General features: G+C 45.2%; 1 protein-coding gene across 1 annotated transcript in view; it reads left to right on the forward strand.

Moving 5' to 3' along the window:
• The first annotated feature begins 3,448 nt into the window (after positions 1 to 3,448).
• The window catches only part of TEX10 (testis expressed 10), a 48,036-nt gene continuing 35,542 nt past the window's right edge, over positions 3,449 to 15,942 (forward strand). Inside the window, exons 1-9 of the mRNA XM_032946071.2 lie at positions 3,449 to 4,014; positions 5,630 to 5,831; positions 6,507 to 6,920; positions 7,794 to 8,044; positions 8,638 to 8,881; positions 9,070 to 9,188; positions 9,926 to 10,194; positions 14,197 to 14,335; positions 14,796 to 14,965. Of these exons, the coding sequence (XP_032801962.2) occupies positions 5,652 to 5,831; positions 6,507 to 6,920; positions 7,794 to 8,044; positions 8,638 to 8,881; positions 9,070 to 9,188; positions 9,926 to 10,194; positions 14,197 to 14,335; positions 14,796 to 14,965 (1,786 nt within the window). The 5' untranslated portion in view covers positions 3,449 to 4,014; positions 5,630 to 5,651. The remainder of the gene's footprint in view (positions 4,015 to 5,629; positions 5,832 to 6,506; positions 6,921 to 7,793; positions 8,045 to 8,637; positions 8,882 to 9,069; positions 9,189 to 9,925; positions 10,195 to 14,196; positions 14,336 to 14,795; positions 14,966 to 15,942) is intronic.

Below are 15,942 nucleotides of genomic sequence, written 5' to 3' on the forward strand. Positions count from 1 at the left end.
CATACAGGACCCGATCGTCGAACCTTCCGGTTTCAACCTTCCACACCGCCAATGGAGGACCATCAACCGAATTGGGACCGGGCATGGCCAACGTGGCCACCTGATGCACAAATGGCAGCTTGCGAATGCGGCCACCAATCTCAAACCATCGACCACATCGTAAACACTCTGCTGCTATCTTCACTCCTTTAAAGGAAGAACGGACGAGATCCACTCTGCGTCTGAACAGACAATGGAGTGGATAACAAATCGAAAATTACATCTTTAATCTGCTGCTATTCATCCGTGCGAAATAAGAAGTTTTTTTTACAGGACGTATAACATGTTGTCTATTTAAAGTTCTTATTTGCTCACAGTTGACGCATTTTTAGCACCAGCTTGTGACCACAAAGAGCCACGGGTCGAGTGCTGATCATCAAATTGCAGATAATTGCATTCGTTCCACGTCTGCCTAAGGAAGCACATACCTAAACACGTAATGTGATGATTGTGATTAAACCCACCGATTGGACACTTAGTTCAGCTTAAATGTCAATGCATAGTTAATTCAGAAGTTAGGAATCTGTATTTTGCTGTCCACTGTTGCAGCCTGTGGTCAAAGACACGATCTATGCGGATAGCAATATACAATGTAAATAGAAGATCATATCCTATTTTCCCAATCGTTATTGTATGGGCTGAAAGGTTAACACGGCTAGTAAGTATTTGCTCCTTAATGAAAGTTGAAAGTGTGGCTATACAAGGTTATTTCTCAAATACGATTATCATCAACCTCGCTGGAGGGATGAAAATCAGCACAGGGTGTATGTGGTCAGCTATGGCCTGGATAATAGGAGGAATGACATTAAATGATGACTATTATCTCCTTACTGTATTGTGTCCTAATGTGTGTTGGATGCGCAAGTCTACGACACTTCACATGGGCTAAAGGTGCACCTAGCCTGGCACAAGCGCCGTCGTGATGCCCCCGGCACTTCGTGGCGAATGGCTGTTATTACTGTTGTTGAATGCGCGACCATAATAATGTCGGTGTGTTTTTACTGCACCTCTTACGTTAACGATGTATTATGGATTCGCATCAATTAAAATTATTAGCTAATTTAGGAAATAGAACGTAAATAAGTCATTGAGTGGAGGTTTTAAAAATGAGCTGGGCATGAAGTGCGGATTTTAATAACAGTATTAAAAGCTCATGGCAATGTACAAACATTACAGCCTGCATGATTGATGTGCTGAAGGTACGTTGGGATAAGTGCCCTACACACGTTCAGGGCAAAAGAATACAAAATCAGAAATACAAACATTAATTTATACTGGAGAAATCCGATGAGCTATAAAGCTCTTTTTCACAGATGTCCAGAAGGGGCGGGTAATAACGTTACAACAAACAGTACAAAAACATGATAGTAGTAGTACAAAGTTCAATAAAAGTAAACGAATCACCCAAACACGTACAAATACTACTAAACCATCCCCATCCTACCAGGCAAAGCCCACTAAGGTATGAACTTATTTTTCAGAAGAGACCTGGCCACAAATGATAGTTCAACAAGGTGGCCCATCATTTGGAAAGTAAATTATTTTTTTCATGAAGGAATGAATAACATTATTGCATTACGGAGCCGTGATAATTTGCGTGTATCAGAATCCGATTGTTCCAGATTGTGCTGTTCGGTGTCTGGTTACGACATCTGGTGCTGTTGAAAAGAGGGGTCCCAGGGGCTTGGGATCAGAGACCACATCGAGGGAGCTTGAGTCACGGACCTGTTACAGAGCACTGAGACAGCTGTAACATCACAACGACATCGATTGGCACGTATTTTGGTAATCCAACACCTTGGTGTGTTTGGCTGTGTCGGGTGGAAATCAAGCGACAAAATCGGCGAAGTTGGCAACACCGATGCAGTGAACGGGAATCAGTTTCAGTTTTTTTCAGTTTATTTATTTTGGTATAGCCCTGTGAGCCATTCGGCTCTTGAATCGGGTGCAACCACAACAAACAAAAATAACTAAAACACGAACAAGAAAACATCTTAAAGTGACTTTGTGACTGTGCAAACAGAATATCCATGAAAAAAAACCCAGCAAAATATTCGTGAAAAAAGCACCGTACACCACCAACGCTGTGTGCAAAAAATCCCAGTGGGATGCAAGTCAAACAACAACCACAACAACCACAAGAAAACTTAGATTAAGGCCATCAGTCTAACTCCTATTACAACAAAACAAACATGTCCAAACCAAAAAACTTTTCGAAATCACCAAAAAATAAAGCCATAATTGCAACGTAACAGTGATCACAGGGATTGTGACCGAATTTTTACAATAAACTACATAAACAACATGTAACACCAAATCCTAGAGTCATAGCTGGCTGCATGAGTTACTCCACAACAACAGAATCATCAGTCGGAGTATCAAATTTTTCAATGCACCTTTAATCGTTCGAGCACGGATCAAGCTGTGATATGTATGTTTTTGACCACTGCGTAACATTTAATAAATCGGTAAAGTCAGGTAGAAGGGAAACAATAAAATAATAAAAATATAAAACAAGAAAATGTTCTTGCTGTGGTTTTCACACCTGATGATGATTGCATTGTGTTGCAGTCGAAACGTCGTGAGAATTTTATTGTTTTATATTTGTATTATTATTTTATTGTTTCCCTTCTACGTGACTTTACCGAAAGAACCAAGAATATGAATCCCTGCAGTCACGAAAGCTTCAAATAAAATTTATTAAATCGTTAAAAAAGCGATTCCTGTCGCGTGAGAACCTGAATTCTCAAGAGGCGATTTGTGGATCAGCAAGAATATAAAAAACCAGCCTCCCCCATGCAGTATTCAGGCCACCCCTTGACGCCGATTGGCTTCCTTCTGCACTAACGTATTCTAGCGTTCATTCTGTCGCCGGATTCATCGCATCCCTGTTACAAATGGCCATCGTTATTGTGAGCATTATATTATTAACTCGCCTATAGCCCGTACAAGGACGGGCGAATTGCAATTCATTAGGGGGGGAGGGTGTGCTCTGTGTGGAGTGACGTCACCAGTCATGATTATTAATTAGGGGGGGAGGGTGTGCTCTGTGTGGATGACGTCACCCAGTCATGATTATTAATTAGGGGGGGAGAGTGTGCTCTGAGTGGATGACGTCACCCAGTCATGATTATTAATTAGGGGGGAGGGTGTGCTCTGTGTGGATGACGTCACCCAGTCATGATTGTTAATTAGGGGGGGAGGGTGTGCTCTGTGTGGAGTGACGTCACCCCGTCGTGATTATTAATTAGGGGGGGAGGGTGTGCTCTGTGTGGAGTGACGTCATCCAGTCATGATTATTAATGAGGGGGGAAGGGTGCTTCATGTGGAGTGACGTCACCTGCATGATTATTAATGAGGGGTGCTCCATATGGAGTGACGTCACCCGCTCATGATTATTAACGAAAGCGTTACGGAGATAGCGTGAGACTTCAGGGTTCTGCATTCTGAAACATCAATTACAATAAAATCCGGTAAAATTTCGATTTAAAGCTTTCGTGACTGCAGGGATTCATCTTCTTGGTTCTTTCGGTAAAGTCACGTAGAATGGGGATGTGTTTCCTCCGAAACGTGGTGCGAATTTTTATTTGTATTATTTGTATTTTTATTATTATTTTATCTCCATTCTACGTGACTTTACCGAGAGAACCAACAAGATAAAATCCGGTGCCGGGGAGGCGCCCTTCCCGTGACGTCATCGTCACGCGACGTCCGCGCTGGGACTCCGCCCCGCGTCGTCGTCACCAGCCCGCCACGTGCTTCCGCACACTGCCGGGAGCCACGTGCGCGCTCCCGTGTTGGACGTCTTCACCGCGTGATCTTCGTCATTTTCACCGCCAGCAGCAGCAGCAGGATTACTTCGTTATCAGCAACGGCAGGATTGGATATCGCCGCCACGCTGAGTATGACAACATCACGGTCTTGTTGAGGAGGCCCAGGGGGGGGGGATATTTCTTTTTGCAGCGCGGACGCGGGGTGAGTGTGGCAACTCAATATTTATGTACACCCTCCCCCCCTCCCCATTTGTCTTACCCATGGTGGATGCGTTGTGAGTTTGTATGATTTGTTACACCAGGTGTTGGCAACGTGCGGCTCCGGAGTCGCGTGCGGCTCTTAAAGGACTACAGTGTGGCTCTTGAAATAAACAAAAAAATGCCTCGTCTTGTTATTTTGTTGGCCGACCCCTGACCGTCGAAGTCCAGTTTACCATGGAGGTCCAGTTCACCATGGAAGTCCAGTTCACCATGTGCAGGGTTCGGCAACCTGCGGCTCATTACGGACTGTTTCGTGACGTTATTAAGTACCACCGTCTCGCATTCACAACATGCATTGCGGTCTCTTGAAATATTGTGAATAGGATGATCCCGCTTAGCCGATTGCACGGCTGTTTTGCAAGGCAGGTCCGTGGTGCGTGAACACAGCAGCAGCAGAAGCAGCAACAAGGGACAAACAAACATTGACGTGAACCGAGTACATGGTCCGAAGGAATATTGCACAACGTAACAAAAACGGGCCTCGGCGATCATGAGGATCCACCACGCTGCGCTGGCGAGATGTTAACTACCTCGTCCGGTGTGCATGAGGTCGTGGGTTCGATCCCGACCCTGACGCATATGTGTGTATATATACACACGTGCTGTATTTGGAGTTGGCACGTTCTCCCGGAGGTCGCGTGGATTTTTCTCTTGAGGCTTCCGCTTTTTTCCCTCCACATTTATAAACATGCGCTTGGAGTATTTGGCCGATATAAGTGTCCACGTGATAATCCGCCACTAATTTGAGCTTATCATTTATAGCCAGGCCGCTTCTGAAAAAGAGCTCTGTAGTTCAGTGCGCCTTACCTGGTAAAATAAAATAGTTGATAGTTTTTTGGGATAGGTGCCGTCCATAAATGACGTCACGCGATTTTGGCAGATTTTTGACCCTCCCCCCCCTCGTCACATCGTCACAAATGTCTGAACCCCCCACCCCCAGGTGCGTGACGTCATTTATGGACGGCCCCAAAGTACAGAACTGAATTTTGTTGCACCACCCTCTGTTGCCCATAACGCGTATACCGGCTATAATCACCCAGGAATGTCTTGATCTCCGTTGGCAGCCTTGAGCCAGTGAAATGTGACGTTCTTAGAGGGACTGGGCACAACCACTACTCACTCGTGGCGTGTACTACCTTATAGTATTATACATTACTCGGTGATGTAATGAAACATACCGTTGTATACTATATACAGATATAAATGTGCATGTACACAAGTATCACTTGATTCACAATTTTAAACAACATACACTACCATAATATACCTGCACAGTGAACTCGAGCAATAACGATATTGTGCTTTTAAAACTGCATTGTAAAATTGCTTTGTGCGGACTGAAAGTGATAGGGGTGCATGTTGCTTCAATATGCAGACACATTAAAGTGTGAATTTATATTGTTAACACCATATGGTGTTTGTTTCTAAGCCATAGAGAGCGTGGCATGTATACTGTGCTTCGTGGACTTGATGACCAGTTCCTGTAACTGCAATGTAAGAAAATTGAGACCTAACGTTTGCGGTGTTCCAATGTGCTGGATGACTGCTGTCTTAAGGCATCGAGAAATCTAAGAGAAAATGACGAAGAAACGACAGCGGGACACCGACTTCCAGAAAGTGAAGCTCAAGGTTGGGAAGAAGAAACCCAGGGCTGACAATGAGACCAACACGAACTTTAAGACGCGCGCTATTACCGTCCCAGAACAACTCAAGGCCACCGGCTCGCAGCCCACCACCAAGCGCAAACTTAGCATTGATGTAAGTGTTAACATTTAGTTGGTTTTATATACGTACAAAATGTATTCGAAACGACTAATGCACCTCTGTTTAGCACTGTCGGCTATGTACTGTGCAAAATAAGTTCAACGTACATGCGTACATAGTGGAGCGTACGCTGTTAAATTTGCTCCTTTTGTGCGCAATAAGTTGTCAATTATTATTAAGCCACTTTGGTGGGTGTGAGTGACTGTTTCGTGACATTGCAACTTAATCGCAGTAAACAAGTCACAATGTGTTGAAAAATGCTCAAACGAGCATCACACTGTACTCGTCTCCATTGAAGGTTCTAAGCTAGAGATGCAAATACATTCACTTTAATCTGATGGGTACCAGATAGCGTCTTAAGTCTGATGAAAATAACTTTGCACATGCTTGACATTCAAAGATGATTCTGCAAGGGAAAATGGAAGAGGAAGGAAACAGATCAGTGGTACAAAATGAGTCGCTGGATGGGACTACATGAGATGATGAATATTACAAAAGATTGAATGCATCTTTCAAGGGCGTCAACCTTCAGCTATGAGGATTATACTAACTAGACAGTGGACAGCCATTGCTGATTTCCCAAAAAGTACTATTTTTTTTAACTCCCGTGTCTGCGTGCGTCGGAAGTAGCAACACGTGACGTGTGTCACCGTCTGTTGTCGCACACAGACCCTTTTGACGCAGCTGCGCCACTATGGCACGACCGTGCGGCATGGTGCCCTGGGGGGACTCAAGGAGCTGGTGGAGGCTCACCCCGAGCTGGTCCCCCAGCATCTTTCGTCCTTGGTGGATCAGGTGACACCGCTGCTCACCGACCGCGAGGCCGTGGTGCGGCAGGGCGTGGTGGCCGTGCTGCGCTCTATCTACCCCCGCGTGGATGCCGCCCGACTCTCGCCTTTCGTGCCAACGCTGAGCGCTCACCTGGCGTCCGCCATGACGCACCTGAGCGAGGGCGTGCAGCTCGACGCGCTGCAGGCCCTCGACGCGATTCTCGAGACTTTGCCCCAGCTGCTCGTGCGCACCGCCAGTGGCCTGCGACTGCTGGGCCTGTTCGTCCAGCTCATCTCACGGGGAGGCTCGCAGGTTGGGGGCCAGTTTTTGTTACCCTTAATAACAAAGTTGTGGACCAACTTGCCAGGCATGGATATTAATGCACGCAATATTTTCAATTTAAGTGCTCATTTAAAGACTTCTCATTTAAAATAGTGTGCGAATATATACAGGAGTCTCAAGCACAGTTTAGCTGTTCAACTTTTTTTGGGGATGTTGTCTACTGTATATTGTATTATTTTTGGGCGTTAATATTGATTTGCAACGATTTCCTTAAACCGAGTATTTATCTGACATTCCCCTTTGTTCTGGTACCTCGAGAATTACTGCCTTGGAAGTGCGGTGTAAATAATAAATGATAATGATATAGCTTCTAAGTACATTGTGCCCTGGGGTGTTTTCTAGTGGAAGTGAGAAATGTGTTTGAACAAACGGTTCCTTGTTGGTACCATTTAACCTATACTTTTGTATTGTTATTGCACAATCAGCATTATAACGCCAGCAGTCTTACCGATAATAAATAATGTCCTTTACCCAGGAAAGCCTTACTGATTCTGTTGGGATATTTGGCCAATTAATTTAATCAATGTTTAAATCGATGATTGTTTATTTACAGCAGTAACAGTCTTTCTTTAACAAATGAATCCCTCGCGTGAGTCTCAAGTTGTTAGAAAGAAGGTTCTGGGCTGTTGAGTATTTTTGCACATAGTGAGATGGTATTCAAAATGCACAGTCCAGAAACCTATACTCCTGTTGTGCTTTATAGGATTCACTGGAGGCATGCGAATAGTTGCCTCGTCATAATCGTTGCTCGATGTAGCAATTCGTCTCTAAAATACTATTACGGTACATGTGTGTCTCTTCACCCACGCGGTGCTTTTGCCCGTTTGTTCGCTGTGGTCACAGGCTAAGGGAGATAAAGCGCCTCGGCGCCTCCTCGTGAACCCCAGTGGGCAGCTCACGTCCCAGCAATGGCGGCTGCGCGTGCTGGTGCGCCTCGCCCGCTTCCTGGGCGCTGTGCATCGAGAGACGGATGGGGAGGGAGAGGTGCGCCCTGCGGAGGCATTGCACGTGGACTGGCCGAGCTGCCAGAGGGGCGTCGAGGTGTTTGAACACTCGGGACTACGGCCCATGCTGGCCACGACGTTTCGTCTATGGTGAGCATTTAACTAGAGCCGGTACGATTAGGCATTTGTCTGTAACATTTTAATTAACTACTTTTTATGTGATCGAATAATCGGGCCGCTTTATAATTGGTGGCTGCGCCGACATTTTGCAATGTCACAAAACCTCATCCATCACCTTCCATCAAGCCGCACATGGTGGAATAGAAGGGAGACTTTTCTGTTCCAACTGGTTTAGCCTGGCTATAATTTTGACGCTTCTCCCCACTCAAATGAGCATGGAACAGTGATCATTTTTGTTGATGACCCTGGACAGTGGTGTAAATTCCACAATCCTTTAGAGGGGGCCAGACTTTTTATAGGACAACAACTGTTAACGTCCCACAAAATTATATTGGATTTACATATCACTGGGAGATTATTGGCCAGGCAAAGGTCATTTGAGCAGGAAATTACTTTGACCTGACTTACTCCAAAGTGATTTTTTAACTCGTGGCTTTTTGAAAAGCGGACAAGTAAAAAATTGCGTTTGGTGACAGTTTTTTCACATAAAACGAATTCTATACTAATTCTATTTAACACTTAACCAAAGAGGCACTCTGTAAAATGCATTATTTTTTTCTCAGTCCAGTCAGCATGGCAAACTCGAGCGAAATGGTGGTTGGCAATGACCTGTCCCATCCGGAGGGCGTTCGGACGTTCGTGCACACCCTAGTGCCACTTCTTCTGGAGTGCTGGGTGGAGGCGGCTCTGGCCACGCAGGATGGAGACGTGCCCATCCCAGGTAGTGAGGGTCTGGCCGTCATGGTGCAGGTAGCCAACACGATGCTCCTGCTGTGGAGGCTGGTGATCCGGCACGGTCGCACCCTGGTGAGGCCCACGCTCATGTCGGTTTTCAAGAATGTATTTTTGTTGTTGTAAGCACGTTGTTAACATTGTGGCATCGATCCAATAAATGTATTGTGTTTTTTTATTCTTGTTTTTTGGTTGGTACTGCAGGTGATGTTTGCGAGTCTTATATTTAATTGGTTGACATTTTTGGTATTTTTCGTTTCCAGGGAACATTTTTCCGGGACACATATTTCACCGATTTCAAATCACACTTCTTGAAGAATTTTCCGTACTCCATGTGTGAGAATGTGGCAAGAAAATCCAAGCAAAAAGGAGCGATAAAAGGGTACGTCTTTAATTATTTTAAGTCCGGCCAGCACGGTCTGACTTCCGTAATTTCCATTTTGCAGCAAACACGGCAATAGACACTTGGGTACACGATACTCTTAGGTGTAGGTGACCCTTGGCATTATCCAGTAAAACATGTTGAAGGGTTGACATGTGGACAGGCTGGGATTTACTTTATTGTAAGTGGGGATGGCAAGGCATTGACCGGTGGGGCATGCTTTAAGGCGTATTGGCCACCAGGGGGCAAATGTGAGCTGTAAAAACAAAATGTATCTCAATGCAAACAAACTGCTGTGAGGCAAACCTGCGCTACGTGTTATTGCAGGTTTGTGGCTATTTTAACTCTTTATAGTGTTTTTAAAAAATCTTTACCCGTATTCTATCACATGTTTTAAACCAAATATTTATTGTAACAATATTAAAGACGGTTGCAAGAGGAAAAACAATCGTAAACATATCCATAGCTTACCAATGTGTGTTTCAGGACTTACCATGCGTAGTTGAGCTGAACGTGCCACTTTTTTCTCCATGTACCGGGAACTTCAAGCACTTTCTCTAAATACATTGGAGAGCTATATAGCACATCCTGGAAAACCCTTGCAGTAACCCCTTCCATTTGCAGATCTACATGAAGCTTTTTTGTAAGTATCCCATCAAACGTTTAAACCGTTGTGTGTGTTTCTGGCACGTGTCACACATTGGCTGTGCGCGGCCACCCTGCAATGTGGATGTCAGAACCGAGGTAACGGAAGACACTGTCCTGGGTCTGAACCTCAACCTGGCCGAGCTGCTGGCCTCCGTGGCAGAGCACGGCTGCGGGCCCGGGGGGTGGGGAGCTTCGGCGACAGTACCGGCGGGGCGTCGTGCCGCCCAGCCGGATGCCCTGGAGCCCGTGGAGCACTACGTGGCAGGGCTGCTTTCCGGGGGCAGCCGCCTGCCCTCCACTCACCTCGGCACGGTGCTGGCTGTGGTCCGTACACTCCTGGCCACTCTGCACACTCAAGGTACGGGTGAGCTGTGTGCATTCTACCAGGGCTGCCGAGAGCGGATGGGAGATCGTGCAAGGTGCGTGTACAGTGAGTGACTGTAAAGCTTGCGTGCGCGCATGCACGCGCATGCACGCACGCAGTATCGTAGTGGTTTATCACACTGCACGATGAGCCTGGTAGACAGAGTGATTTTCGTCCACTGCTAAAATTATTGGCGAATGTATGAGCTAGTCCTGGGCCTCACCTAGGTCGACTCGGCCTTAAATGAGGACCTGGTGTGGTGTGTATTGGTCAGCAATGAGGAGAAAAATATGGCCACCAGGTGCGGTGCTGGCTACACCACTTCCCCGAGCACCATGTTGCCTTTAAGTGGTGCCAACCAGCACTTACCCCAACAGTCTGTTGAAGGCTACATGGGGGATATTTGAGTATTGCTGTTGCAATTCTGCTCCGGTTTAAGTGTAGTGGACCATTGGTTTTGCATTTGTGCCGCATGTCTGACTGCTCGTGGCTTACTTGAAATCCAGAGGTGTGTATTATTGCACAATAAATTGTGTTTTAGCCTCCTACACCTTAAATTCTAAGAATTGTATTTTCCATTAACATTTATGCTCAGCTTTCATTGTCTTTGTCTGCATTTTTGTTAATTTGCATTAATTTCACATGGATTGTTTTTGAGGACACAAAGTTTTTGTTTATTATTTCATGACACACAAAGCTGCTTTAATTGTTGCCCATGTAGCTTTGGAGTGTGGGATAAAAATATCAAGACATAATTGACAGGCAGTAATCAGCACTTAATCGCAAGTTAAAAATGCATTTTCTTGCCTTTATAACTCACTTGCCAGATGGAGAAAACAATGGTTCTATAGTACTGCTGCTGCCACCAACACAAAGGCTCCCAAGACTGGTGGTCATATTTTATTAACGCGCAAAGCAAGTTTAACTCTTGTTATGCAAATGCAAGTTAAAAGGATGATAATCTGTGGCGCAGGTGATGCGTCTGTGTGAGGTGCCTAAGTTTGCCGTTCTTCGTTGTGCCTTTTGTGCCTCTAGGGATGGAATTTTCCAGTCCTAATCTGTGATTCTGTCATAATGACATAGAATGGGGGGGTTCACCATATTAGTGTTTTTTTTCCATACATTTTTGCATAATAGAGATGGCTCTACACAAAAAAAGTCTAATGCAGTCCTGCATACAGTTATTGTGCCTGGTAACTTTTGTTCCTGGCACTTAGTAATGCAATGGAATATTTTACGTATGCATTGCGACCCATTGGCGCAAATAACATGATGAACAGCTCCGTAAGATCCAGTGTTTGTTTATGTCTCTTGGTATTTTGGAAGGAATACTGTATTATTATTGTGTAGTGTGAATATATATATGATCCTAAATAACAACTGTGAATTTATAGGGCATCTAAATTCCGGACGTTTGGTGGAACAAATCATGGTAGGGACAGAGAGAGAGAGAGGGACAATGCAGCACAGCCTGGGAAGGAGAATCCGGGGCCCAGCACCAACAATAAAAGCCCCAGGAGCAGTCGGGGGAGGTCGGGCAGCACCACCAACTCCCAGGGCACCCACGTGGAGCCAGGCCTATTCACCAACCGGTCTTGGGGTCGGCACCCTGCACCAATGGAAAGCCAGGGACTTTCACCAGTTAGTCCAAGGGCAGCCCCTACATGAGTTCTAGAGTACCCTAGAACTTGGGTAAGTGCTGCCAAAGACAAAGATGGGAGGTGGATGTATTTAAGAGTGAGGAGTGGCCAGGCAAGCGTCGGTGTAGGTAGCATAAATTTTGGTCAACGGATCGGACAGGGGACAAATAAACGATGTTGGGGAGAAAAATTAAAGGTAGGAATGGCAGGGAGGCAGAAGGGATGACCAGGGAATGTTTGGCTTGTCCAGCGGCAACATCACGGTTGCAGAACTGTCAACTGAAGTGTAGGTTGGGATTGGTAAATAGGCACAGCCAGAAGGTTGCCATCTTATGCTATTTTTTCCAAGTGACAATTGTAGTATTTCATCTGAATCACGAGTAAAAAATCAAGTCTTTCCTATTTTGTCTGTTCTTAATGCTGTTGTGTTCAATGGGGTCCATAATTTATTTGGAGTGTTCATACCTTGCAACCCAGCAGTATTTGTTTTACAAGCCTGACTGCTGTTGAAAGTTGAAATCGGTCCAGAGTTTGATTGCTTAAATGCTGCTTGATAAGATTCGTCTGGAAGAGCCAATAGGCAAATGGACTAAAAATATATTTACCACTATACTTACCCAAGAATGTCAGTGTGTCACGCGCGTGATGTGACTCCACGTCGATCAGCCCCCCCCTCATTAATAATCATGAAGATGTTACGTCCTCCACATGGACCCGCCCCTCATTAATAATCATGAGTGGGTGACGTCACTCCGCATCGAACAGCCCCCCTCATTAATAATCATTAACAGGTGACGGCCTCCAAATGGACACCCCCCCCTCCATTAATAATAATTAGCGGCCGACGTCACTCCACATGGGGGGGCGAGGCGCCTCCTCCCCCCTCCTCAGCGTCAACTGACAACCCTCACTACAAAGCCAGAACCCTCACGTCACGTGATCTCCGTGACGCTGTTGTTGAGACATCAAAGTAAAAAGGACGTCATGATGAACAAGGGATTATAACCTTAAAATGAAATAGGTCTGTGTCACCGCAGCCTTACAAACTGCACACGAATTGATGCAATGAACATCACGTCGCGGTCTGCTTTTCGGTTGCAAGTTTTATATTTACTCAATACACCCGTCCTTGGATGGGCAAAAGGCGAGTTACTTACATGTGGAGCTACACAAAGAAGTTCTACTTATATTTATGCTTTTAATATTGGAAATTTGTTTTACCATTTAGCACTGTCAATACAGTAGGGTGTTCTTGTGCTGCCCCCACCACCACTATACTGAATATCCACTCCAACACTTTTAACATTGGCTAAATGGTCTTCATGTGATGCACTGTTCTACTGGAAAGCCATTGTGTGAGTAGAGTTGAGTTGCCGTTTCCAGTAATTCTGCCGTCTTTTAACACACAACACCTTGAGACAAAAAACACCTTGAAGAATGTAATGTTCGTGAGAGCAGAGTTTTTATTGTCTTGTGCAAAGGTGAATTAGTGACTGGAGGTATTCCTTGATGGGCATCGCTTGAACTCCGAGGCAATTTTGAGCGTTTTATAACAGGAAGTTCGCAGCACAGGTCACATGCTTTAACGTAAGAATATATTACAGCATGACTGTAAAGTCGACACGTCCCGTGGCTGGTTAAATAGGCTTTGGCTAGAGAGATGGCATTTTCACTGTGGTCAAAATTAAACGTTGAACTAAAGAGAAACTGGTTGCTTGGTTGCATGCGGGAATAACTGTTAAAATTTACAGCTTCAAAGGGTAAACTTATACAACTTTATGGACTTTTAGAATGATGGCTGTGCAGGTTGTTGAACTTGTAAATATTATTTAAGTTTTTTACTAATTGCCTAAAATGCAATTAACATTATTAGAAAGCGCAGCACCCATAAAATTTTTAATACTCGAGAACATTAACCTCCTGACTGATAGTGGAGGCATTCTGCTTGAAGAGCAGAGCTAAAACCCATCATCAGCTTTGCACAACATTTTTCGACATGAGTACTTTGCGACCCATGAAAATGTAAATGTTTCCTTGCTACTAATAACGCCATGGCAATTTAGCGGTTGTTACTTGGAAGAATAAGACTTTTTTCAGAAAAAAATCGAGGAATTCACCAGCGTCAGCAGTCACTTCCAATCAACGTAAAGAATTGGGGTTGTGCTTTCTCTAATACGAGCGAGTCGGTGCTCGTTAGGTCAAAAAAAAAATATATTGCTTGTGTTTCTTGACATTATCTTAAATTAATACGTGTCCCTGGGCTGGAGGAAGCAGAGGCGTTTCCGGGGCATTTGGCGATCGGTTCTAGTTGCAGACAGTGATTCTGCGCGTCCTGCCGGCGTGTGTGCCCCCGCAGCCCGTGTGGAGGGATTGCTGCGCGCCGTGTTTGCGGAGTACCAGCAGCGCAGCGTCACCGTGGCCAACCGCCTGCGCATGCTGCGTTTCTTCCGCAGCCTTTACGTGGACGAGGGGGAAACCTCGGTCCACGTGCGCAGGTATTTTGTGGAGGACGGCGAGGGTCTCCCACAGAGGGGAGAGAGTTCGGTGTTAAATGCATCTCGTGGCTGCGAGGGGGTCACGACAAAAACAGCTGCTGCGGTCCTGCGTTTATGCGCGCGCGTGTGCAGAAACTGGCTATAAATGAGACAATTTCTTCAGAAGAGGTCTCTTAACGTGTCCTGTGTTTGTCAGTACTTATGTTGCTGTATTTTTTACTGTAGTTTTCTATGCCCTCGTCAAGCTGGGGTTGCCGTATTTGGTGAGAATGAGAACTGTAGAGATGGCAGGCGGGACACTTGTACCAGTGTTCCTTTTTATTTAAAAGCATTTGTGCATGGTATTTTTTATACATCTCAGCTGATGTAAACACGTGTGCTAATTGTTGGATTTTTCCACTCTAAGATAGAGAATGCATCACTTCGAATTTGTGGCCCTGCCACCGGCGGTTAATTTCAGGAGCAAGGTGCTGTCCCGCTGGCTCATGACGCTGCCGCCGCAGCTTATTCAGTTGGGTGCTCGCTGCCCCGCGTTCTCGGCTGAGCTCGTGGAGGTCATCCGGTCAGCTGCTGCCCACGCCAACAGCAACCTCCTGGCCAGCCTGTCCACCCACGCGTGCCACATCTACGGTACGTTCACCCGAGTTAGAAAGGGGGGGGGGGGAGGGGGGGCGGTGGGGGTCGCTGTGTGCACAGGGAGAGGGACATTGAGCAGCAGCAGCATCGTTGCGGATTGTGTGAATCCTAATCTGTCACGCGGTGGAAATGCCTGTCACATACTGCATCAGCGTGCATGGCAAATCAATAGTTTTAATTCATGTTTGCATTTGTTTCTTCAGGAATGTTTTCTTTGGTTCCTATTATTCAGGGACAGAATTATGGGAGATTAGTACAATTACACGATGCTGCTTTGCATGATGTTAAACTTTTGTTCAATTTTCTTTGTCAATATGCGTGTTTCCGATCCATATGTCATAGGAGGTTAATATGCACTGATTGGAACTGCACTGAGAGATAGAAAGAGGTCAAATGCAAATGAGACATTCCATTGACTTTTGAGAAAATTAAGTGGGTTTGGGCAGGGACACATTACTCAAAGGGATGATCGGCTTTGGATGAGACCGGTGACTGAATTGCGACCAAAGGAGGTTGCTTGCCACAGAGATGGAGTAACGAGATCAGCTGAAATGCAGAAGCATAGCAGGACCATGAGGAATGGTGACACTGTGGGGAGCCCTACATCCAGCAGTGGATAGATCATGGCTGATGGTGAAAATAGTACAATACAGTTTCAAATATAGTTACAAATGAACAGGGCATATCTGTTAATCTCATAAATGATCGTATGATATTATGTTTGTGCCTTAATGTGCGTGGTTGATTTTTATTTTTGGAGAGAATTGAAGCATGGTTCATAAATCCTTGTAATAACACTTAAAAAAAACAATGGAATACATGAGTTGTGTTGCACATTCATTATAACATAACACTGTAAATTTAACTATTCAAACATTTAAATCATCATTAACAGCCTTAATTTAAGTCTTACGCTGTTTCAGGTGATTGGAGCAACAGCTCCAATCACCTGAAACAGATGATTGGAGCAG

The sequence above is a fragment of the Petromyzon marinus genome, chromosome 4, assembly GCF_048934315.1.
Source record: "Petromyzon marinus isolate PM22_M1 ecotype Great Lakes invasive population chromosome 4, UKy_Petmar_22M1.pri1.0, whole genome shotgun sequence".
Taxonomy (NCBI): Eukaryota; Metazoa; Chordata; class Hyperoartia; order Petromyzontiformes; family Petromyzontidae; genus Petromyzon; species Petromyzon marinus.